General features: G+C 42.5%; 1 protein-coding gene across 1 annotated transcript in view; it reads left to right on the forward strand.

Annotated features, from left to right (window-relative positions):
* The first annotated feature begins 334 nt into the window (after positions 1-334).
* The window catches only part of LOC126234796 (dehydrogenase/reductase SDR family member 11-like), a 47,521-nt gene continuing 22,198 nt past the window's right edge, over positions 335-25,657 (forward strand). The window contains exons 1-3 of the mRNA XM_049943545.1: positions 335-505; positions 8,576-8,738; positions 18,010-18,139. Coding sequence (XP_049799502.1) covers positions 368-505; positions 8,576-8,738; positions 18,010-18,139 — 431 coding nt within the window. The 5' untranslated portion in view covers positions 335-367. The remainder of the gene's footprint in view (positions 506-8,575; positions 8,739-18,009; positions 18,140-25,657) is intronic.

The following is a 25,657-nucleotide window of genomic DNA, read 5'->3' on the forward strand; positions in this document are numbered from 1 at the left end:
ATAAGACTAAAAATTGAAGCAAAACAGAGTGTACTTTGTGCGAAGCGCGACTGCTCACCTGACAGATAAGGGAAGGTTAAGAGCGCGCAGTGATTACCGTCGTCTTTGCATCTCTACGATGAGTTTGTCTCTTCTCCATATCTTATCCAGGATGATCATCGCTAAAAATACTGGGATTTTCTGCTACACTTGTTTATGAAGGCGAAAACATATCCGTAATTACGTGAAGTGTTACCTCACGACAGCACAGAAAATTTTGCTGATAGCTTATCACGTGCATGTGCACATATATAAGACAGTGTGGTTATAGTCACTCTGTTAGTTGTGCCTGAGATACTGACTATCTAACCTCTCTGTCCACACAGCCATGGGTATCGAGAAGTACAAGGGACGTGTCGCACTGGTTACTGGCGCCAGTGCGGGCATCGGCGCTGCTATTGTGCAGGCGCTGCTGAAAGAAGGACTCACCGTCGTGGGAATAGCCAGGAGGGTTGACAAGATCAAGGTACACATACATACATACACACACCATGTGTCCTAACTTGTATTCCTAGATACAGAGAGCCGGACGGTGTGGCCGAGCGGTTCTAGGCGCTGCAGTCTGGAACCGCACGACCGCTATGGTCGCAGGTTCGAATCCTGCCTCGGGCATAGATGTGTGTGACGTCCTTAGGTTAGTTAGGTTTAAGTAGTTCTAAGTTCTAGGGGACTGATGACCTCAGATGTTAAGTCCCATGGTGCTCAGAGCCATTTGAACCATTTGAACCTAGATACAGTGTTACAAGGAGACCATAGGCCAATCAGATTTTTTATTTTATGGAATTTGAGAACTGAAAGTCTTTCCACAGCGGTAAGTCTTGTGTGTCTCGCCATGTCATGCACATAAACTTGGCAACACATTCAAGTCTTGCCTGCATGTGTTCCGTGTGCAGCGATAGGGTGGGAGTAGTATTGTTGCGTATATGTTTGCAGCTGTTAGTATTGTTATTGTCTAATTCTTGTGTTATCTGAGTGTGGTCTGAATGCTTACTGTTGCCGAGAGAATTTTTTTTTTGGTGGAAGCGGTTTTCCGTGCAGGAGAAAACTTTATGGGAGCATGTGAGGCAGCAAACTAGATTGCGTTTCCCTCCTTCGAAGTGTCCACATCGTGACACTGCGCATGATTTAATTCGCAAATTCCCGACAACAGGATCAGTTCATGATGCATCACGAGCTGGAAGGCCCACAATTTTAACAGAACGGAAGCTTCACGACATTTCTGACATCGTGTTGCGGAGTCCAACAAATCCGTGAAAAGTTGTCGCAAGAGGCTGAAATCTCTCCTATGACAGCAACAAAGAGCGGGGGATGAATCTGTACAAAATTACTGCTGCATAACAATTATGTTATATGGACCATGGAAGACGGATAGCATATTGTGAATCGTATCAGATAACTGTTAACCTCATGACTGATGAGGCTTGGTTTCACCTATCTGACAGCTTTTTTTTTTTTTGTCATCTGACTGGTTTTATGCGGTCCGTCACGAATTCCTCTTCTCCTCAGAGTAGCACTTGCACCCTACGTCCTCAATTATTTGCTGGATGTATTCCAATTCTGTCTTCCTCTACAGTTTTTGCCCTCTGCAGCTCCCTCTAGTACCATGGAAGTCATTCCTTCTTGTTTTAACAGGTGTCCTATCATCCTGTACCTTCTCCTTATCAGTGTTTTCAACATATTCTTGTCCTCTCAGATTCTGCGCAGAACCTCCTCATTCCTTACCTTATCAGTCCGCCACATCTCAAATGCTGCGATGCTCTTCTGTTCCGGTTTTTCCACAGTCCATGTTTCACGACCATACATATTCCACACGTACATTCTCAGAAATTTATTCCTCAAATTAAAGCCGATATTTGATGTTAGTAGACTTCTCTTGGCCAGGAATGCCTTTTTTGATGTCCTCCTTGCTCCATCCGTCATTGGTTGTTCTACTGCCTAGGTAGCAGAATTCCTTAACTTGATCTACTTTGTGACCATCAATCCTGATCTTAAGTTTCTAGCTGATCTCATTTCTACTACCTCTCATTACCTTCGTCTTTCTTCGATTTACTCTCAATCCATACTCTGTACTCATTAGACTGTTCATTCCGTTCAGCAGGTCATGTAATTTTTCTTCACTTTCACTCAGGATGGCAATGTCATCTGCGAATCGTATCATTGATACCTTGAATTTTTATTCCACTACTGAACCTTTCTTTTATTTCCATCATTTCTTCCTTGATGTACAGATCGCACAGCAGGGGTAAAAGGCTACATCCTTGTCTTACACCCTTTTTAATACGAACACTTCGCTCTTGGTCGTCCACTCTTATTATTCCCTCTCGGCTGTTGTACATTATCAATATGACCCGTCTCTCCCTAAGGCTTACCCCTACTTTCATCAGAATTTCGAACATCTTGCACCATTTTACACTGTCGAACGCTTTTTCGGGTTGACAACTCCTATGAACGTGTCTTCATTTTTCTTTAGTTTTGCTTCCACTATTAACCGCAGCGTCAGAATTGCCTCTCTCGTGCCTTTACCTTTCCTAAAGCCATCCTGATCGTCATCTAGCGCATCCTCAATTTTCTTTTGCATTCTTCTGCATATTATTCTTGTAAGCAACTTGAATGCATGAGCTGTTAAGCTGATTGTGCGATAATTCTCGCATCTGTCAGCTCTTGCCGTCTTCGGAGTAGTGTGGATGATGCATTTTCGTAAGTCAGATGGCATGTCGCCAGACTCATATATTTTACACACCAACTCGAATAGTAGTTTTGTTGACACTTCACCCAATGATTTTAGAAATTCTGATGGAGTGTTTCTGCCTTTTTGACCGTAAGTCCTCCAAAGCTCTTTGAAATTCTGAATCTGATACTGGACCCCTCTCTCTTCTAAATCGACGTCTGTTTCTTCTTATATCACATCAAACAAATCTTCCCCCTCATAGAGGCTTTCAATGTATTCTTTCCACCTATTCGCTCTATCCTCTGCATTTAAGAGTGCAACGGGAATTCCACTGTTAATGTTACCACCCTTGCTTTTAATGTCACCGAAGGTTGTTTTAGACTTTCCTGTATGCTAGTCTGTCCGTCTGACAATCATTTCTTTTTCGATGTCTTCACATTTTTCTGCAGCCATGTCTTAGATTCCCTGCACTTCCTTTTTATTTCATTCCTCAGCGACTTGTATTTCCGTATTCCTGAGTTTCCCGGAATATTTCTGCACTTACTTCTTTCATCAATCAACTGAAGTATTTCTCCTGTTATCCATGGTTTCTTCACAGTTACCTTCTTTGTACCTATTTTTTCCTTCACAGCTTCAGTGATGCCCCTTTTTAGAGGTGTCCATTCCTCTTCAACTGTACTGCCTACTGAGCTATTTCTTATTGCTGTATCTATAGCCTTAGAGAACTTCAAGGTTCTCTCGTCATTCCTTGGTACTTCCGTATCCCACTTCTTTGCGTATTGAATCTTCCTGACTAATGTCTAACTTCAGCCTACTCTTCATCACTACCATATTGTGATCTGAGTCTATATCTGCCGCTGGGTACGCCTTACAATCCAGTATCTGATTTCGGAATCTCTGTCTGACCATGATGTAATCTAACTGAAATCTTCCGGTATCACCCGGTCCTCTCCAAGTATAAGTCCTCCTCTTGGGATTCTTGAACAGGGTGTTCGCTATTACTAACTGAAACTAGTTACAGAACTCAATTAGTCTTTCTCCTCTCTCATTCCTTGTCCCAAGCCCATATTCTCCTGTAATCATTTCTTCTACTCCTTACTCTACAACTGTATTCCAGTCCCCTATGACTATTAGTTTTTCATCCCCCTTTACTTACTGTATTACCCTTTCGATATCCTCATACACTTTCTCTATCTCTTTATCTTCAGCTTGCGATGTCCGCTTATATACCTGAACTATCGTTGTCGGTGTTGGTTTGATGCCGATTCTGATAAGAACGAACCTTTCACTGTTCACAGAAACACACTCTCCGCCCTACCTTCCTATTCATAATGAAACCTACTCCTGTCACATCATTTTCTGCTGCTGTTGATATTACCCCATACTCATCTGACCAGAAATTGTTATCTTCTTTCCACTTCGCTTCACCGACCCATATTATACCTAGATTGAGCCTTTGCATTTCCATTTTCTGATTTTCTAGTTTCCCTACCACGTACAATCTTCTGACATTGCACGCCCCGACTCGTAGAACGTTATCCTTCCGTTGATTATTCAATCTTTTTCTCATGGTAACCTCCCCCTTGGCAGTCCACTCCCGGAGATCCAAATGGGAGACTATTCCGGAATCTTCCGCCAATGGAGAGAGCATCATGACACTTCATCAATTACAGGCCACATGTCCAAAATTCACGAATTTGGTCATCAGAAAATCCACGTGTCTTAAGAGAAACATCATTGCACGCAAAGAATATTGATGTGTCGGTGCCATAATGCGAGCGCGAATTAGAGGATCGATCTTTTCCCATACCACCGTCACTTCCCATATTTATTGTTCCCACAAAATTCATCCATTTACTGCCATGCGAATCAAAATGAGATCAACCATTCATTTTTCCAACAATACAACGCTGCTCCTCACACAGCACACCAGTCCCTACGACTTTTAGATGAAATCTTTGGAGACAGAGTAACTATGGAAGGTCTTTGGCCCCCACACTCACCGGATCTGTCTCCACCCGACTATTTCCTTCAGGGTGTGGCTAAAATATATATGTAACAGAATAACTAAAAGACAATATAGGAACTGGAAACAGCGGTAATTGATTATCTGCATTTGATTACATGTGAAACATTGGTAAAGATGTTCGCAAATAAATCTAAATGTGCTGAACTGTGCCTTAAGGAAAGAGGAAAACATTTTCAGCACTGATTGTGATATTGGTGAGAACAGTGTATTTAATTGTAATTAATATAATTAATTAATTTCATTGTAATCATGTTGAATCCCGTCTCCAATATAGCTGTACCAATAGCAGTGAATCCTGGATAGCAGTTTATACAGTGATATGAATGTGTTGAAAACCTTACGCGTCCGGCGGAGAGACTTTGCGGATACACTGTATTACTTAACCAAAGCAGGACTAGGCGACTCTCAGATATTCTTGAAAGAACGGACTTTGAAGTTTTCCGACCGTCTTTAATATCCTCAAGCAAGGTCGATTTTTGTCATAAGGAAGCTTGGTTCTGTAATAGAATGCCCATCCGTCTTGTGCAAAGAAGAAATGTATACAGCCTTGCTCGTCTCTTTTCTTTACTGCTTTTATTTTTTTATATTTAATTTTAATTCACACAAAAGACAAAGTTATTAGCTAATAGGCAATAAGGAGTGCAAATTTTCTGAAGAGTATTACTTTTGAGTTTTTTTTAAGGGTGTTAGGATGTCAAACCGGTCGACTGGGGGTAGGAGAGGCACCACAGGAGTTTTTAATTCCCACTGTTCTGAATATAGGTTTCATGGCTTCCATTACATAATACACACGTCTGAATTCCATAGTGCGAAATACAGTGACGTGCGATAGAACAATGCTGTGTGCACTTTCGCTTATTTAAGACCAAATAGTATGTCTTACGTTTTCTCAAACACATATAATTTATACATTAATCACTTTAGAGAGACTAGCTCTACAAAATGAACGTATTTTTCGAAAGTCGTTTCTTTTAATTTTTTTACGTTCTATCTCAATCGCTCGAGTGGGAGGGAGGGATATGCGTGATGGATCCAGCTTTTGCCCCGGTTAGGAAGTATCGTAGATCCGGGGCTGGAAATAACTGAACAGTTCCTAACTAACCTCTGATGTAGATGCACGTGACCAGGGGGAGGAATTTTGTTTGATCATTATTTTTTATAGACCTACCTACTTTAATTAAAATTGTCGGTACTTCAATTTGACGATCGACCGAAGAAAACTGCTGATGATCCGTTTAATTTCTCACAAGTTTCCTCCACTCGACCATCTTTTCGAAGTTACTATGAGGAAAAGCGTTGCAATTTTCTCGCAAGCAAACTGTTCGCCTCGAAGTAACGCCTCAGAGGTGGCAGCCGCTTGCCTGCCACGTGACTACACGTGTCCACGTCTCCCCCGACCCCTGCCTCCTTTCCACTCACTTCACCACTCACCACGCTGTAGAGGCAGGAAGAACTCAGCAGAGTCGTCCCACCCCATTTGAACCGGTCTGTCTGGAACACTATGCTACGCAGGCCAGGTCTGCACAATCGGAGCTCTGCAGCATCATTAATAAACTTTCATAGCGGGCAGATCAGAGAGATCATTCATTGCTACTGCATCAAAAGTGCTATAGTAGATGTCACGAAAGTAGGCAGGTCATCTCTGCCACTTAAATTAATGATGATTTCAAATGTTAGCAAATTTTAGTCGAGGATATAGTGGATTAATTTCGAAAAGAAAATTCTTTCTAGTCGTTACGACAAAAAGTAAAAATTGACTCTACAAGAAACAGTAACATATTTGCGGTCAAAAAAATGTAAGAACTTTCTAAAAATTTATAAATGCGTCTAATACATATTTTACCGTGAAAACGTAACACGTATGACGAACGTATCCTTTAGGACAGTGTGGTGAAATTTGGCGCTAACGGGCTATGGCAGCAAAAAAATGGTTCAAATGGCTCTGACCAGTATGGGACTTAACTTCTGAGGTCATCAGTCAACCAGAACTTAGAACTACTTAAACCTAACTAACCTAAAGATATCACACACATCCGTGCCCGAGGCTCGATTCGAACCTGCGACCGTAGCGGTCACGCGGTTCCAGACTGTAGCGCCTAGAACCGCTCGGCCATCCAGGCCGGCGCTATGGCAGCAGACGACCGACCCGAGCGCCTTTACTAACTGCACGACATGAACTGCAAAGGCCCCTAGACTACTCGAAAATCGTGGCCTTATCAGATGTCCCAGTTTCAGTTGTTGAGGGCTGATGATGAGGTTCGAGGGTGGTGTAGAGCCCACGAAGCCATGGACCCAAGTTGTAAACAAGGAACTGTGCAAGCTGGTGATGGCTCCATAATGGAATGGACTGTGTTTACGTGAAATTGACTGGGTCCAATGGAGCCGATCACTGAGTGGAAATTGTTATGTTTGGCTACTTGGAGACGATTCTCGGCTATTCACGATCTTCTTGTTCCCATGACAATGCACCGTGTCACCGGTCCACAGTTGTTCTCAACTGGTTTGAATAATATGCTGAACAGTTCGAATGAATGGTTCGACCACCCAGATAGACCGACGTGAATCCCATCAATCATGTCACGAAAGTAGGCAGGTCAGTTCGAGCACAAAGTACTGCACCAACAACACTTTCGCAATTAAGGACGGCTGTAGAGCCAATATTTCTGCAGGGGACTTGCAACGACTTGTTGAGTCCATGACAAGTCGACCTGCTGCCCTACGCTGGGCAAAAGGAGGTCCGAGTCTACAGAGTATGTGAAAGATGTTCTGCAGATACTCCACATTCAGTTTTGTGCTTATTCGATCTATGCTTTTTAGATCCGAAAATGGCTATATAGTTAGCCGAAACGGGTGATATGAATGACTGGTCTACTGAAGCGGTCGCGGCTTCATGAAGTCTGTTACTTGTGTTTTCATATCAGTCTAGGTCGCCTCCTCTCTCTCTCTCTCTCTCTCTCTCTCTCTCTCTCTCTCTCTCTCCCCCCTACCGCCCCAAACACACAGAGCGAAAAAAATGTCTTTGACAATTTACGTAGAATAGTAAGAGTAAAGGGTTAAGCGTTGGACTTACCAGTTCCGCTCTGCATTAGCTGTAACACTGCATTCAAAATCAGTGATATGAGTGGGAAAACGGAAAATAATCAATATAAACATAACCAACTTTTGATGTAAACTCGATACTGCATTGATTTTCTTTCGGTATGTGATACACATTGCAACTCGCTGATGTTCGGAATAGTCACGTCAATCTTTGCTCTTCCGAAAGTATCTGGTAAAATTTTTTTAGCGAGCAGTTGCCTCATTTACCTCTGTCGAATATTTGCTGGCCAGCCTGTCCTTCATGACCTAGTGTAGAGATGCAGTTGACACCCAGCTACTCCACTCCGCCGGCCGAGCGTTTCTAGGTGCTTCAGTCCGGAACCGCGCTGTTGCTACGGTCGCAGGTTCGAATCTTGCCTCGGGCATGGATGTGTGTGATGTCCTTAGGTTAGTTAGGTTTAACTAGTTCTAAGTCTAGGGGACTGATGACCTCAGATGTTAAGTCCCATTGTGAAAAAAAAAATACTCCACTCCACAATCCACACTGAGACCGTGGAGAGAGATTGAGGGTTTGAACACAAAGTGGTGAGAATTAAATGCGTTAAACTCATTGCCAGTTTCAGGATATGAAATTTTGAAACTGTCAGTATTCGAGCTGGCTATCTTTGAGTGGATCGTGTCAATGTATGAGTAGTTGGATGAAGAGGCAGATAACGCTCGCCGTCAACAAACACAGATAACAGGCGTCTCGCGAGTTCCCCGTAATCTCTGTTATGACTCTGCTCTTTCTCTTGTGACAGGAACTTGAGGTGAAGGGCGCTCCCGGTAAACTTCACGCCATCGCCGGAGATGTGGGTGACGAAGGTAGCATCCTGTCTGTCTTCAAGTGGATTAAGGACAACCTAGGAGGCGTCGACGTCCTGATTAACAATGCTGCTTCTTTTCCACACAACCAACCGACCGGTAAGGAAAATTTATTATTAATACGAGGGTTGGAACTTAAATAGGGGCAACTATTTATTCACAACCGATACGAAAGAGTTTCATATTTGCACCTGTTACTGTCCTTCAAAGTAGTCACAAGCGTTGTGTAGAACCCGTTGCCAGCGATGTGGAAGGGGCAGTATACCGTTAGCACAGCCTGTTCTGTTGATGGTGGGATTGGAGCGATCTCCTGCCTGTCGAATCTAAGGAACAGTTCTGAAGCGAATGCCACGAAGTGGTTCCATCTTATTCGGAATCAAATCAAAGTCACAAGGGCTTAAGTCCGGGGAGTATGGTGGATGGCACAGTACTCCCCAGTCCCATCGAATGAACAGAGCAGCCACAGCTTGCGCTGTATGCGGCCGCGCATTGTCGTGCAAAATGAGGGGTGGGTTGCGCAGAAAGTGTTGCCGCTTCTTTCGCAAAGCTGGTCGTAGGTGATGCTTCAAAACCGAACAGTAGTACTGTGCGTTGACGATCTGCCGTGGGGGAACGTAATGCGTTAGGATAACACCATCACAGTCGTACACGAGAATCACCTTAACTTTCACCATACTAGGGGTCCGATGCACTTTCGACTTTCGCGACGCCCCATAATGACACCATTCGTTGGATTGGCGTTTCGGTTTTGGTTCGTACGATGTGGCCCATGTCTCATCCAGTGTTACGATACGGCGTAAGAAAGCTTCTCCTTCGCTCCAAGTGCGTCTGAGCAGTGTCGTAACACATTCATTTCTGCATTTCCGTCAAGTCATGCGGAACCCATCATTAATTTTTGGCATGCCCAGGCGTTCCTTCAGGATGTGAAGCACAGTCGTATGCGCTAATCCGGTTTCGTGGGCGAGCTCACGAATCGTATGGCGTCGATCACTGTCCACTAACGCGGCAACAGCATGCACTTCTTCTTCAGAAACGCTATGACGACCTGCCCGATGCAAGTCTGCCACAGTTTGCCGGTCTTCGTTGAAGACTTTTACCCAATGTGCCCATGTTCTGTACGGCAATGCCGATTCCCAGCACGCCTCTTGAAGACATTGATGCCACTGTCGTGCTGTACGACAGTCAATCTTGATCCAACTCCGTTGTTCCTGTTTCGGAAACATAGTGACACGGTTACGTTAGACCGCTCGCTCACAAGTGACTGTGTTTCCATCGATTGTGAGCACGCCGGTGACGTGGGACGGGCGAGTCCATTTGCTCGGAGGAAAGGTAGGTATGTCAACAATGTGTGCTATCAGCGACAGTAGTAGATTCCGTGGAGTAGTGTCTCCACAGTTGTGTTGCCACTATTTAAGTTCAAATCTACGTATTTTATATTTCTTGAAATATTGGTGTAAATAGCTGTATGCACTTATATTAGTGGTTAAGAAACGGTACGGCGCATCGGAATTTCTGTACACACTGCCAAACATTTAAAAGGTCTGATCTACTCTCAAACTGTGCAATAAATATCTGTAAAACTACACAAGAAGTACCGAGACATGTGGTGTATCTGTAAGTTAATGACCGGGCGACTGATTTCAGTGAAAACAGTTTTTCGAACAATACACGCAAAGGCAAAAATGCAACAATCGAACGGTAGATTCGTTGGTTGATTTGCGGTAGGGGTCCAAACAGCGAGGTCATCGGTCCCATAGGATTAAGGAAGGGTGGGGAAGGATGTCGGCCGTTCCTTTTCAAATGAACCATCCAGGAATTTGCATGAAAAGAATGGAACGGAACGGAACGGAATTTAGTACAGATCTACCAGAATAAATGATCAGTCGTAAAATGTGATCCAAGTTCTTGAGATGGTCGCAATTTTGCACTGTCTGTTTCACAGGAACGAAGAGCATCAATCTCTGTTCGTTATCATGCTCATTTAAGATGAGACAGTTAACTCAGTAAAACCTTCCCAGTTGCCGTGGGCCCAATTCAAGCAGAAATGGCGTGCGTGGACGCCTGGAAGCGACGGATCAGGGATTTGGCGCGGATAGGGTGGTTGGTTGGTTGGTTGGTTGTTTGGGGGAAAGAGACCAGACAGCGAGGTCATCGGTCTCATCGGATTAGGGAAGGACGGGGAAGGAAGTCGGCCGTGCCCTTTGAAAGGAACCATCCCGGCATTTGCCTGGAGCGATTTAGGGAAATCACGGAAAAACTAAATCAGGATGGCCGAACGCGGGATTGAACCGTCGTCCTCCCGAACGCGAGTCCAGTGTCTAACCACTGCGCCACCTCGCTCTGTCTTAGCGCGGATAGAACGTTAGCAATTCACACTGAAGTGGCGCTGTCAGATGCGAAACGGTGCTGCTACGAATGTATCAGAACATGTCCTCTTCATCAGACGAAGAGATTGATGCTCTGTATGTTTTAAAACTAGTGAATGCTGAATACAGCCATACTGTGTACATCCATTCTGGATTACAAAAAAAAGGGAAAGAAATATGGTACATTCGAAATAATGACAGAACTGAACATGTGTCCCAGAAACTTTACAGTTTGTCTCAATAGCGTTTATATACTGTGCTACACTCAGTGATGGAAAGCATTCAGAGAAAAACGACGATACTAGAATGTTTTGATCATAATACCAGTTATTCATTTGATTTTCATTTGAACGAAAGCCTAAATGTTGCTGATTTTCTGAGAGATGTTCGAAATATTACGACACTTCTCCAAAATCTGATCGTCCGTAAATATTTCACTACTATAGACCACAAACTCCTACAGGTCACTTTTCTACCATATGTTAGAGATTTTGCCATTATAGAGAGGATCAATATATTCTTTCACGCACAAAACTAAATTCCAATTATTGCCTAGCCAGACACAACGGATTTCTTCTGTGTAAGATGTAATCAGAGGGTATCAGGGATCTTAGCGCACTAGACGACGGGTTACATAGAGGCTGATTCAAAATAACAGATTACGGCAGGCTACACATTTCAACTGACAACTCTACTACGCTAAGGGGAAGGAAGTCATATCATCCAGCGACCGCAGGTTTCTCAGAGCATTGCACAGAAGAAGAGGCAGTTGGGAAATAAATCTGCCGATAGATAACATTTCAGTTTTTCTTATCTCCTACGATAAAATACTCCGACTAAAAATTAGGTTCCAAGAAAAAGCCTTACTAGACATGTGACAGTATACCCCAGCTCAAAAACGGAATTTCTATCAGTAAGTACCAAGTTAATAGTGGATTTTCATGTCTGCGTGCCAAAAGCGAATTGATTAAGGGCAGAAAGTGTAATGGTGTCAGTAAATGTTTAGTGTAATTGCAACAAAAATAGTGTTAAAGTTTTGCATATCTTCTGCTGCTGCTCTTGCAGATTTGTATTGCAGTAAACAATGTGTGTTTTGACCTGTGTTATTCTACTTTCCCAAAGTAAGGCTTCTATTTCTGCAATAAATAACACAGAAAAAGCAGAGCGTATCATCAGCAAAATGTTGTAACTGCACAGGTCCAACGTCCAGGAAAATAAAAAGAGAGTGCTACTTTCAAAGATAACGTAAGTAATTGTGTAATGAATGTCACATAAATATCCGAAATTGCGTTTTACCTCAAATACACTGCCTGCAGCAAGAAAGTCCACCTATGTCAGCATAAAATCTGTACACTAATTGGTAAGCATAAAACATCCAGAATACAGAATACTTTGGCTATAGCAATATCGAAATCCCATTTCCCATTCATTGTTCGCTGGAACACACGCCAAACATGAACGAAAACAGTCATTGAATGTTTCATGAATGAAACTGTTAGAGTAGACGAGAAGAAAATTATGTATTTAGGATACAGATTCTTCGGAAATTGCTGTTAGAAACATCTACTCCTTGTAGAATTAGAACTGAATGAGAACACATGTCAGGAAACATATACAGACGTGCTTTAATAGGGGACAGGTGGGACATTCTGGAGACGAAACTGTATAATGTTTTATATAAAAGTAACCTACGGCTGTGTCGTAGGTCAGCATTAAATGTATGTTCCAACGGATCAAGTGCCTCGAAACGACTATCATCTTGTGGATGTCGGTGTACTGCAAGAATCTGCTGAGATTTTTCTTTTTTTTCTTTAATTGAGAATGTGAAATATGAATACAGGATGTTCAGGCCTGGGTTCGACTCCCGGTCAGGTGGAAATTTACTCCACCCTGGGACTGGGTATTGTGATATCCTTCTCTTCATTTGTACTTTTTTAAGCTTTTTGAGCTTTGTAAGCTACATTTGATAGCCAGTTGTTCCCGCAGTATGTTAAACGGCGTTTTACATTTACTTATTTTACCGATTGTGTTACTTAGTATGTCTCAAAAAAGAACTTCATTATTGGGACACAGAATTTGAATTGGAAATTACATTGTACTTAGAGGTTCTCAGAAAGAATAGGCGAGATACATTACTATGATATGGCACTGATGTAGATTTTACTACGAAGTAAGGATACTTACAATACCGTCAAACAAGTCATCATGCAAATCAGATCGTCGTCTACTGGACATGTTGACATCACAGTCCAAATGATGAAGATTATTACTGGTCCACTAATTCCCCAAGGCCTGGAAAACGGATTAGTTAAACCACTACTAAAACAAGACATTGGCACTGCACCTTCTGATTACCGAACTATTTGCTTACTTCCTGCACCTTAGAGTATACAGTCCACGACCAGCTAACAAACTTACTGACTACAAACAATATACTAGGTGAATACCAGTCGCCTTTCTGTGAACATGGTAGCACAAAATCTGCCTTAATGAAGGCAACAGATCATCTGAAGCTCGATATGGATGCACCAGAGGTGACTATCATGTACCCCTTATAGTTTAGCAAAGCCTCTGACATTATCGACTTCGACATTTTACTTGCCAAACTTAGCAGCCTAAATTTCTCGGCAAGTGCAGTACAATGGTTTCGCTAATACTTGACTTTTCGCCGTACCATAAAGTCACAATGGAAGCAGGGTCTATCAAGCGTACCCCAGGGTTCAGTGTTATCTCCTGTACTCTTTTCATTGTATGTAAACGATGTGTTATCAGTTTTGTCCTGTAAAAGTTGAAAATTTCCCAGCGAATCAACAGTTCAAAAGCCTTGTTCGGCTCCCCTAAAGATGGCTGGCAGTTTTCCAGCCGAAATATCGTGCAATGAAGTTTACGACGACCGGTTGCAGGCCTGAAATCTTTTTGAACAGTTTTGTCCTATTGCATTTACCACAAGGACCCTAATGACGTGGAATTGTATCTAAGTGCAAAACCAACATACCTTAAGACATCCATTGAGAATCACAGTACCGACCTATGTTCACTTTCAAAATAGCGGCAGGATCGAAGGTCAAAACACAGCCCATCCAAAACCCAAGTGGTACTGATTGGTCTGTCTAGGCTCATTAGCCTGAAATGTCGGGAATCTCTTCCATCTTGAGCCCCGAATGTGACAAATATCAGATTCTCCCATTAGGAAATGTCGAGTAGTACTAGTAGATGGGAATACACATTGGACTGAGCACATAACTGCAGTGTCCAATGTGCAAGAGGGCATCAGCATCTCTCCATACCTTACAAAAATATAAAAAGCTGTTCCCTCTTGACCTGAAAAAGAAACTTGTACAAACACTTATACTTCCGATTACAGATTACAGCAATGTTATCCTCCATGGGCTTTCTCAAGGAAGCTTACAGGGTCTGGAATTGGTTATGAATGCTTGCGTTCGTTATGTAAGTGATGTTCGACTATTTGACTATATTAAACTGTCTTATACACAGATATCCTAGCTGTGGGCGGACAAACGCAGAGATTTCCATACCCTATGTCTCTTCTACTCTCTTATCAACGGATACTGTCTTCTTATCCTTCCTTGACATTAACGCATTACTTGAACAATATGGCAGGAATACTCGTTCCCATGAGAGAAAAATCTTTTCTGTCCCACTCCATCGTTCAACGACATTCTCGAAATCCTTCTCAGAAGCAGGAACCCGACTCTGTAACGACTTCCCTCATTATATTACGGAACTGAATCACATCTCCAGCATCGGAAGACAGTTAATGTATCCACTAAAGCAACAATAAGGATTACCATTGTCCTTGTACACTCCTGGTATTCCCTTACATTCTTCTTCCCAACTAGATCTTTCTCTTTTCAGTATCTGCAACATTTCGGCCGATCGGCGAAGACAGACTCAAGGCGCACGCCCTGAAATCTTTCTGAAACTCTTTTACGGATACTATTCCGTAAAAAATTTCACTTTTGCTTTAGCTTTATATGTCAGTTTCATAATGTGTAACCATCATTTCGTTGATGATTATAGTTATCGCGATATTTATATGGAAGTAAGATACTCCGAGAAATTCGAAAAAGTTTTCAATGAAAACTGGGGGTTGCTACAGTTTTGCTTTCGACGCATGTTACATAATATGTTACTGCGTACGAAATTTATTTAACGTATCAAATTTTTCTTTAGACTTGGATGGAGGTCTGAATATGCAACCAATAACGAGAAAATTGATCTTATGTAGCATAATCTTTTGCTGTCACGCAGCGCCATCGATAAAACCAGATTGAAATATCCATACATTCCTCATATTTCGTAAACCATTTGAGATATCGAAAAGAGATTATGGTGAATTATAGCACTCAAAGATGAGAGCATTTCAGCGTAAGTTTATTGTTCAAAACATAATTATCTATTGCGTTATTTCATGAACACGGACTTATTTAATGGTTATTTACGTTTAAGGGCCATTGGCAGTTAGTGAAAGAAGTGATGCAGGTTTGGGAACGATATAAGGGAAAGTTTACATTTATTTTGAACCGAGGATGTGCTTTTTAATAATATACTGGCCTCAGTTTTCCTCAGTTCCTCACCTAATAAACTGAATAAATCAGCGTTTCAGAACTCTCTAGCAACTGCTCAACATATTAGTGAGGTAACATTCTGTAAACTCGGCTGTGTTTTGGTAATAGAAGGAAATTTTAACATGGAAACAAGAGAAAAGTGTAGATTTTAATCAAGATTCGCCACTCATGGTGCTTGTCTGAAAGTTACAAATGGTTAGTGAGTCAAGCAAAAACAAATCACTGTATTTTCAGCAGAATTTTATTTAGTTACTAGCTGAAGAGGAGGTGACAGATCCTATTGAATGACCTCCATGCAACTGTGGATGTGGGGAAGCCCTGCTTAATATTTACAAAAAATGTGAGTTTCAGTTGAGAATGCCCCTACCCCTCCAGCGCTCAGCATTTCCCCCACCACTACTGCTCTCCCCATGCTTGTCCTGCCGACTGCACATCTGCCGGCCACGTTATTCTATGCAGTCTCAGACATCCAAAAATTCCTTCTACGAGGGGGTGTTTAAAAAAATTTGTGCAAAAATAAAATCTACTTATGTGTTTGGGTTAAACCTTTTTTATTTTTCGACATAGTCTCCTTTTAGACTTATACAATTCGTCCACCGCTGATCCCATCCGAATAATAGGAATTGTCCAAGGCTACAAAATAGCTATTAGTTGCTGCAATCAGCTCCTCGTTTGAATAAATTCTTTGGCCCACCAGCCATTTCTTCAAATTGGGGAACAAGTCGGGAGAGTAGGGGGGATGTGAAACGAGTTAGAATCCTATTTCCATTAATTTTGCGACCACAACTGGTGAGGTGTGTGAGGAGTAATTGTCGTGATGGAACAGGACGTTTTTTCAGTCCAATCGCCAGCGTTTTTTTGGAGTTAGGTTTTCAAACGATCCAATAACGATGAATAATATGCACCTGTAATAGTTTTATCCTTTTTCAGATAGTCGATGAGGATGATCCCTCGTGAATCCCAAAAGGCAGTTGCCATAACCTTTCTGGCCGAAGGAATGGTCTTCGTCTTTTTTGGTGCAGATTCTCCCTTGGTAACCCATTGTTTAGATTGTTGTCTGGTATCAGGAGTATAGTAATGTATCCATATTTCATCCACAGTGACGAAACGACGCTTAAAATCCTGCCGATTCTTCCCGAACAGCTGCAAACCAACCTTGCAACACTTCACAGGATTCCGTTTTGGATCAAGCGTGAGCAATCGCGGAACCCACCTTGCAGATAGCTTTCTCATGTCCAAACGTTTATGCAAAATATTATGTACCCATTCATTCGAGATCGCCATAGCACTAGCAGTATCACCATCAACCATCAACATATCATGGATTTTATCAACGATTTCTGGAGTCGTAACGTCCACAGAGCGTCCAGAACGTTCAGCATCACTTGTGCCTATATGGCCACTCATAAATTTTGAAACCACTTATAAACTGTTCTAATCGAAGGTGCAAAGTCACCATAATGTTTATCAAGCTTCCCTTTAGTCTCCTGAGGCATTTTGCCTTTCATAAAATAATGTTTAATCACCACACGAAATTCTTTTTCGTCCATTTTTTGACAATTACTCGAATTCCTTGATTCACACGAATGCCAAACACAAAGAAATAGACCAATATAGCTTAAACTTGGTGTGCATTCTTTCCAAAGATGCTAGTAGCTAAACGTGACCTCGATACGCGCCGATGGTGCCACCTCTCGGACGTATATCTGAAACTATCATCATTGTTATTATTGTCATTATTATAATTATTATATTATTATTATCACTATAGTGGCAGCAGCTGCAGCATTAACTTCATCACTTATAGACAGTAATATTTACTTAAACTGTCACTTCAGACACTGAAATCATTTTAATACTAATTGTCATATCAAAATTGTTATTTCTTAGGAAACTGTGGTGTAGAAAATGTACTCTATTTGTCAAACCCTGCTTCGATGTAAGAAATAGCCTGATAGCCCTAGTCACAACAAGTTAAATAAACAAATACAAGGATTATGATGGGTGGAGGGATGTGCACCCAGGTGAACCGTCGATTGACCAACGACTTACTTTCCTGCATTCCAAGACATATGAATGGACTGAGACGACAATCTTATAGAAGGCGCGTTTACCGTACCAGATCTTATGGAAAGCGCGTTTACGATACCAGGAAACACTATTGAGCAACTTGCATACATACAACTGAAGCCTCTGATGCATGAAGAGATCATGGCAGTTGTTTACTGCGTTGTCAAAACGTCAAACTTTTGTAATAAATTTTAATGAATAACCGCGTAAGAATAACAGCTGAATATGTGAAAAATTTTAAATGGCTGGATGATACATCGAACACTCTCTAAACATTTGTATTTATGAAAATTATTCCATAAATATTCCGTTTACCAATGTTTAATTTCTTTTTCTGACAATCAGATGGCAAGACAGAAGACTGGAAGAGTATCCTGGACGTGAATGTGCTGGGTCTGAGCATCTGCACCAGGGAGGCCGTGCAGGACATGCTGAGGAGAGGTGTCGATGACGGCTTCATCATCCACATCAACAGGTGGGTTACTCCACCCCTACTGGAAAAATGGGATCACCTGCATTCCCCATCACTTAGTATCACCTGTCCAAAGTCATACAGCCTGTTAACAGCCATTAAGCGTCAAGTGAATCCAACATCCATGCATCTCTGTATGGTAGTCTATTCTATGAAAGCCCCATCACCTCTGAGTAGCTATTACAGCCTGTATCTATTTGAAACTGCTCACTGTAGTCTGGTGTTTGTCCCCCTGTTCATTTTTTGCCATTTACAGTTTCTTCAGTTACCACATTGACAATTCCTTAGCGCATTTGGATGTGGTCTAGCAAACAATTCCTCCCTTTACTCAGTTTGTGTTATGCGCTCATTAATTATCCCAGTGGTCATCAACTGTCCTTGCACAAGAACCAATAGAGACATTGTGGGGTGGCAGCTAGAGTTGCTTATGTACTGATATTATTAATTAGTGATAACCTACATAAAGTAGTATGTTATGAACCCCTAATAGACTAACCACGGAATTGACACGACAAACTGACCACCGACCCTCTAGGACTTACCGCAAAATCTCGGCAGCATTCGAAATGCTTCGTTTCGACTGTTCTCCTTTTTATATTGCTGCGAGCCACAGAGACCTGAAAGTTGTCACACTATAATTGCCTGTTGTGGTGTTGTTTTTGTTATGGTGTTGTCTGTGTGAGTGGATGACTAATGGGTTAATGATAGTAATCTGACTTATATATAAAAGCATTGGACAATTTCAGACCAGATGATAAATGTTTACCGAATGTTCGGAATGTCTTTTTCTTCTACTCCTTGCGTTGTGCTATAACAGCCTTCATTTAATTTCATATTCCTTGCTACAAATATGTATCACATTTGAAGATGAGTGTCTCTATAATGCGCAATCACAAACCCACGTTACCTGCGTTTGAAATTTATACACCCACGTTCAGAAAAAAACGGAACACCATGAACGACCAGAGATAGGATGTTGATATTCACAGGACATATACATTAGAACAGTCTGCAGAAATGATTAGCATCTCAAGGACCAGGTTCAAGGTCAATATCGACAACATGGTACAACACCACTCACCGGTAAAATATGCATGTGGCTCTAGTTGTCGCTATAAACTGAAGGTAATGGATCGGTGTGATTTGAGCAGACGTGCATGATGCCTCTCAGAGGTATGCGCAAACTGTACCGCCAAATTAGTGAGTTATTGGTATGAGAGCTGTGATGCATCCATCCAGTAAATTGCTGCTCTTGTAGGACGAAGTGTTTCGGCAGTGCAACGGATGTTTGCACAATTGTTCATGGAAGGCTGTAGAATACAACGAGATGGGTCAGGACGTACCACACAGACCACCCCCGAGAAGATTGACATCTCATCTGAATGCCATTGCAGGGCATAGCTGTGTCCTACTCGGCTCTGGCGCAGCAGTGGAACAGTGTAACACATCGTAGACCCAGGGGTGACAGTCCGTCACCGTATGTTATGGCATGGGTTTACGTGCACGTCGTCCGCTTCTCCGCCTAACATTGACGAATGTGCAGAAACATGCTAGGCGGCAAGGTGCGTGGAATGACGTCACTGGGGACGGAAAGGGGATCAGATAGTGTTTTAGGACAAATCCAGGTTCTGTTTGTGCGATAATGATGGCCGCATTTTGGCTCGTGGCAGACAGGGGGAGCTGCATTTGCACGAGACATACAGTGCCATTTTAAGGCTTTGTGGTGTGGGGTACTATTGGTTACATCCAAAAATCACAGTTGGTGCATATCCAAAGCACTGTGACCAATGTGACGTACGCGAACGACACCCAGTGACTCGTAGCTGTACCCTTTCTGCACAACACCCCAGACGCCATTTTTCAGCAAGGAAATGCACAGCCACTTGTTGCTCTATATGTGCCTTTTTGGTGTCGCAGGATGTTAACCTATAGCTCTGGCCCAGCTGGTCACCCGACTTGTTGCCAATCGAAAATGTGTGGGATATGGTGAAACGACATGTGCAGGACTGTGACCCAGTGCCAACCATCACAGATGATCTCTGGAAGTGGGTGAACGCGCCATGGATGGCTATACCATAGGGCGCCATTCGCCCATTACATGCATTGATGCCATCACATATGGTACAAGTTACCAGGGTGCATAGCCGACCATGTGCCTACTAGGCAACAGGACACATGCTGAACCTGATATGCGAACTGTTTCTGCAGAACATACTAACGTACATGTCCTGTGAATATGAACATCCTATCTCTAGACGCTCAAGGCGTTCTGTTTTTTTCTGAACATGGGTGTACCATAGCAGCTGATCGGTATGAGTTGCGAACATCTGTGACTTGTCAGTACTGGAAGCAAACAATAAAACATTTCCCCTCGAACATCGCCTAACCCCAAAGAGGCAGCGCTACCTACCCATCTGCTCCTGACGTGAGCAGTCAACTGTTCTTACTGTTAGCTCTCGGACAACTTGGTCAATGCCAACTACAATAAAGCACACCTTAAAAATTACTTTCTATTTAAGTATTTTTGTTAGTTGCTGAGCAGGAAAACAATGTTCTGTAAAAGCTCTTAACAGTAGTAGACATTTTTGAATTTGGCTGTTAATTGCTAGATGCATTTCATTATTAAGTATAGCTAACGACTGTGGACCACACTAACACTCGATTCGGATCACGTGCAGCCTATCAGCTACAGTTTGATGACCACTAAATTAACTCATTTACCCATCCACAACTTACCCATTTATGTAGCACAACATTTTAAAAGCTTTTATTCTCTTCATGTCTACACTGTTTATCATCCATGTTTTACATCTGTACAATGCTGCATTCAAGACAAATACAGTAACGAAAGATTCCTATAAGCATTTCTGTTTTTCAGGAACGCATGGTTTCCGTAACTAATGAGGAGGTATTGAATAGGATTGGGGAGAAGAGAAGTTTGTGGCACAACTTGACTAGAAGAAGGGATCGGTTGGTAGGACATGTTTTGAGGCATCAAGGGATCACAAATTTAGCATTGGAGGGCGGCGTGGAGGGTAAAAATCGTAGAGGGAGACCAAGAGCTCAATACACTAAGCAGATTCAGAAGGATGTCGGTTGCAGTAGGTACTGGGAGATGAAGAAGCTTGCACAGGATAGAGTAGCATGGAGAGCTGCATCAAACCAGTCTCAGGACTGAAGACCACAACAACAACAACATGGTTTCCGGACCTATGCGGGGTGTAATGGGTATAAATGCAAATATTCTAACACGTGGTACCTTAACATGTATATACATCAGTGTGATGCTTGCTTTTTTTCTGTGTCGAACAGTATTCCCACAAACAAGTCACAAAATTACTTCGTGATGATTTCTGCATTGACATACTACATCACTAATGAACAACGCCTATCAGTATAGACTAACCGTTTTGCATCCACGTGTCCACACTTCAAGACCTGACCTGCTGTCCAGGGGAAGAAAAGCATTAATGGTTTGCTCTTGCTACATGTGCTTGGAGGTACTAACCAACCGAAAACCATATGAGTTGTAATGGCTATAATTATTGGTCTGAAAATGATGTAAATACTGATGTAATGATGTTCAATACACTTTACTCATCCGCCAATAAAAATATCGGCACTTACACACGTTACACCCTGCATTTATTAAGATTTTTTGTTTGGTGCATTGTCCTGTACTAGCTGCACTCTTCTGTACCTATAATAGTTACACCCTTGTACACGTGGGCTACTGTAATGGGCCTGTCTTGGTTGTGATAAAACTACTAGAGTAATATCCGGGGATGGCTTTTAGAGTATGGAACTCTAATCAGAAGTTAGTTGTAGGCTCCAGTGAAACATAAAATGCCTACATCAGTATTGTTTCTGAGCAGTCACAATAATGCCAAAATCACAGCAAAAGCTATAAAAATGAGAACTTGTTAATTGTGTTCGAATAGCAAGCCATCAGACAGCAATAACACGTGTTTATCACATTCATTGTCAGTCATCCCTTAGACATAAATTAGAATGAGCGTTTGCTTTACAATGGCGTCAGAAGTGTAAAGTAACTGTTGTGTACATAGTTCCGTGTACACAACTTTCCCACTAGAGCGCGCCTCGCTAAGCACAACAGCGCAGGCGCAGCGCTCGCCCGTCTCCGCACTACGAGATGGCGCTGTCTTAGCGACGGACCAAATTCTGCTTCCTCCGATCCGCGTATTAATATGTAATGCAGCCAATGAGATTGCTGCTAACGTAGAACCTTTTCTCCTAGCGGATCACACTCGCGCAGTGATACCTGAACGCTCGAGGTATTATAACGAGTGTACAGGCCTCTGATTAGTCACTCTGCATTAGTCTGCATTAGTCTGAATTAGCCTATAGTCAAGTTTCAGTCTGCGCCTAATAAGATTATCATATTCCTGTACATAGCCATGAAGAGAAATGTATCGACACTTTGTCAAGTATCAGAGATATGTAAGAATAAGATTAACGTACAAGACCAAAGGAACTTCAGATTCTCAATTGTAAACAGCATGCAGAATCAAGTTACGTAATATCTATGATTTTTATTATTTTAATAAATGTGTGTGAAAATTAATCAAGTTCTGTTTAAAGTTGGTCACCGTCAATCTGCTACTCTAAGCGTGCAAGTGGCATTTCTATCGTCTGTCCTAACGGCATAGATAAACACGCCACGATAAACCACGAGACATATTGCTGACACCCGCCTACATCGTTAGAGCGACAAGTCAAATAATCTGATGGTGTCTGTACCGAAGGTTTTACAGTACGCACACCCCAGTAACATTTAATTCTCAGGAATGCGTAGTTCAATCGAGAGACTTTGTCTCACATACACGTTTTTTAAGACATATCTGAATCAACATCATCATCATATTGTACAGTTTCCTTCCACTCTTGGATTACAACTCCTTCCATTTTCTGCAGTCTTCCGATCACCTTTCAGTTCTTACCCTGATCTCGTTTTCTCCTATCTCCTGCATTCTGTCCTCCGTGCGTTTTAATTACATTATCCCTAGGCCTTCCTCTTCATCTCTTGCCAGGTGTAATATTTGCCACATGTGTCTTCCCACCACCCCTCAGTTCTTACCCAGGCCTCATTTCCTCTTCTCTCCATAATACTTTCTTCAACCAGAAGTGTACCGAGCGAGGTGGCGCAGTGGTTAGCACACTGGACTCGCATTCGGGAGGACGACGGTTCAATCCCACGTCCGGCCATCTTGATTTAGGTTTTCCTTGATTTCCCTAAATCGCTCCAGGCAAATGCCGGGATGGTTCCTTTGAAAGGGCACGGCCGACTTCCTTTCCCATCCATCCCTAATCCGATGAGACAGATGACCTCGCTGGTTGGTCTCTTTCCCCCAAACCAACCAACCAGAAGTCATATTTTCGATAATGGCACCCCTCCCTCCGCGCTCGTTCTAAACGGCGAACACCTCAGGGAGATCAGCATTCGCTTGCTGGGTGTGGACTTGGCAGACCTGGGTTTCCTGAGCTGGGAACTGGTGAGCTCCGCCCGTCCTCTGGAACCATAAGCTCTGGATATGATTCAGCTATCACCGTGCAGCGTTACGCTGGAACGTTGTATATCACTGAAAGTGAGGATCTCGGCTTTGCCGCCCATATCCTGAGGATGTTACACACCTCGTCAAGAGAAGCCTCAGTCGCAAGGTGTTCTGCACGCTGATGAGACGCATGGCTGTTGAGGTGGAACAGACATTAGCGGGCAACGTCTAGGAAACATGCCGCATCTCAGTTGTATAAGGCTTACACAAGCATGTAGAGCTGTGTCTGCGTGAGCCTATATGCTAGAGGCAATCAGTGTGAAGGCATGGACGTTTATAGGAAAATTAACGTAGTCGGTTGGAATAGTTGTGCACAGTGTATACGCAGCAGATCGAGATCCAGAATACTGACAAATGCAGTCAAGTGGTAACGCATTTGATATCAGAAGTGCGGACATCAACGATTCAGATGGTAGAGGGTAGAACACAGTACAAAGGCAGTCTACTCTGTCCGGTGTTAGTGTAGGAAACAGACACTATTAATGACAGCGCGTGTTGTGAACATAAACCACAATTGTGACAGTGCCACATGGAAAGCAGTTATCATGAGACGAAAGAGCAGAAATTGGTGCATACAAGGAAATGGAACATGGAACTCTCTAATTGTCAAACCGCCAAGAAATTGAACTGCACATGTACAGTGATCGATAATTTCGTTAGATTGGGGGCCCGGTATAAACAGAACGTAAAATACCAGCAAAGCGAAAATTTATCTGAGCCATCGGAACGGTTCCTTTTGCGCATAATGAGGGCCACAAACCGTTATTGTTCTCAACTTGCTTCTGGCTTAAACTTGTTTGACTTGTTTGTGACTTAAAGTTTTCGGTAGCTGCCAGACCCGAACAACAAATTTTATCAAATGAAAACGTGTTCCATTCAAGAGACTGCAGTGACTTATCCTAACATCCAAACATAAACAGGCTGGATTTAAGTTTCCTGAGAAACGTGTGTCAGGGACTTCAGAATGGCTGGCTCTGAGCACTATGGGACTCAACTGCTGTGGTTATCAGTCCCCTAGAACTTAGAACTACTTAAACCTAATTAACCTAAGGACATCACACACATCCATGCCCGAGGCAGGATTCGAACCTGCGACCGTAGCAGTCGCACGGTTCCGGACTGCGCGCCTAAGAACCGCGAGACCACCGCGGCCGGCTCTTCAGAATGGGATACAGTGATCTTCAGTGATGACAAGAAGTTTAATTTACATAGGCTGGATGGATTTCAGCATTATTGGAATGAACTGAGAACAGATCAGCAGGTGAGAGTGAGCAAAAATTTTTGTGGCAGAAGTTTTATGATTTGGGCAGCCTTCTGCGCTAAACATAAATCACTCACTGCCTGATTGAACAGAACAGTGAACTGCTACATGAACAGTTCGATTGTAGAGGCAGAATTGATTAGAATGTATGAGTTCATGGGGAATGAAAGTGTAATGTTTCCACAAGATAGTGCAACTGTGCATGTTTATGCTACATCTAAAAGCGGTTTGAGGATAAAGATATTGATGTCTTGCCGTGGCCTTTATGTAGCCTGGATATACATACTATAGAAAACCGTTGCAGAATACGTGATAGGCGTATTTATCACAATTCGAAAGCAATGTGCGGCTGTATGTGAGCTGAAAAGTTCGATACGAGAAGGGTGTGCGACAGATTCACTACAAGAACTACAAACCCTAACGAAATCGATGCTGAAAAGAATTTTAGAGGTAATAGGAAGAGCGGAGGTTCCACAGAGTACTAACAATACAATAACACAACAAGCAAGTGAGAGTCTTTATACCAGTCTCCACCCAGGAAATGCATACACCTTATTTTGCTACTCGTTTTATGAAAGAAACTATGTAATTCCGTCGTGCCTGTTTATGTCTTATTTTATCTACTACTTTCATAATAAATACGATACAGGATGCTACAGACATTGGCTATTACTTTAATAGGAACAC

The sequence above is a fragment of the Schistocerca nitens genome, chromosome 2, assembly GCF_023898315.1.
Source record: "Schistocerca nitens isolate TAMUIC-IGC-003100 chromosome 2, iqSchNite1.1, whole genome shotgun sequence".
In the NCBI taxonomy this organism is placed as follows: Eukaryota; Metazoa; Arthropoda; class Insecta; order Orthoptera; family Acrididae; genus Schistocerca; species Schistocerca nitens.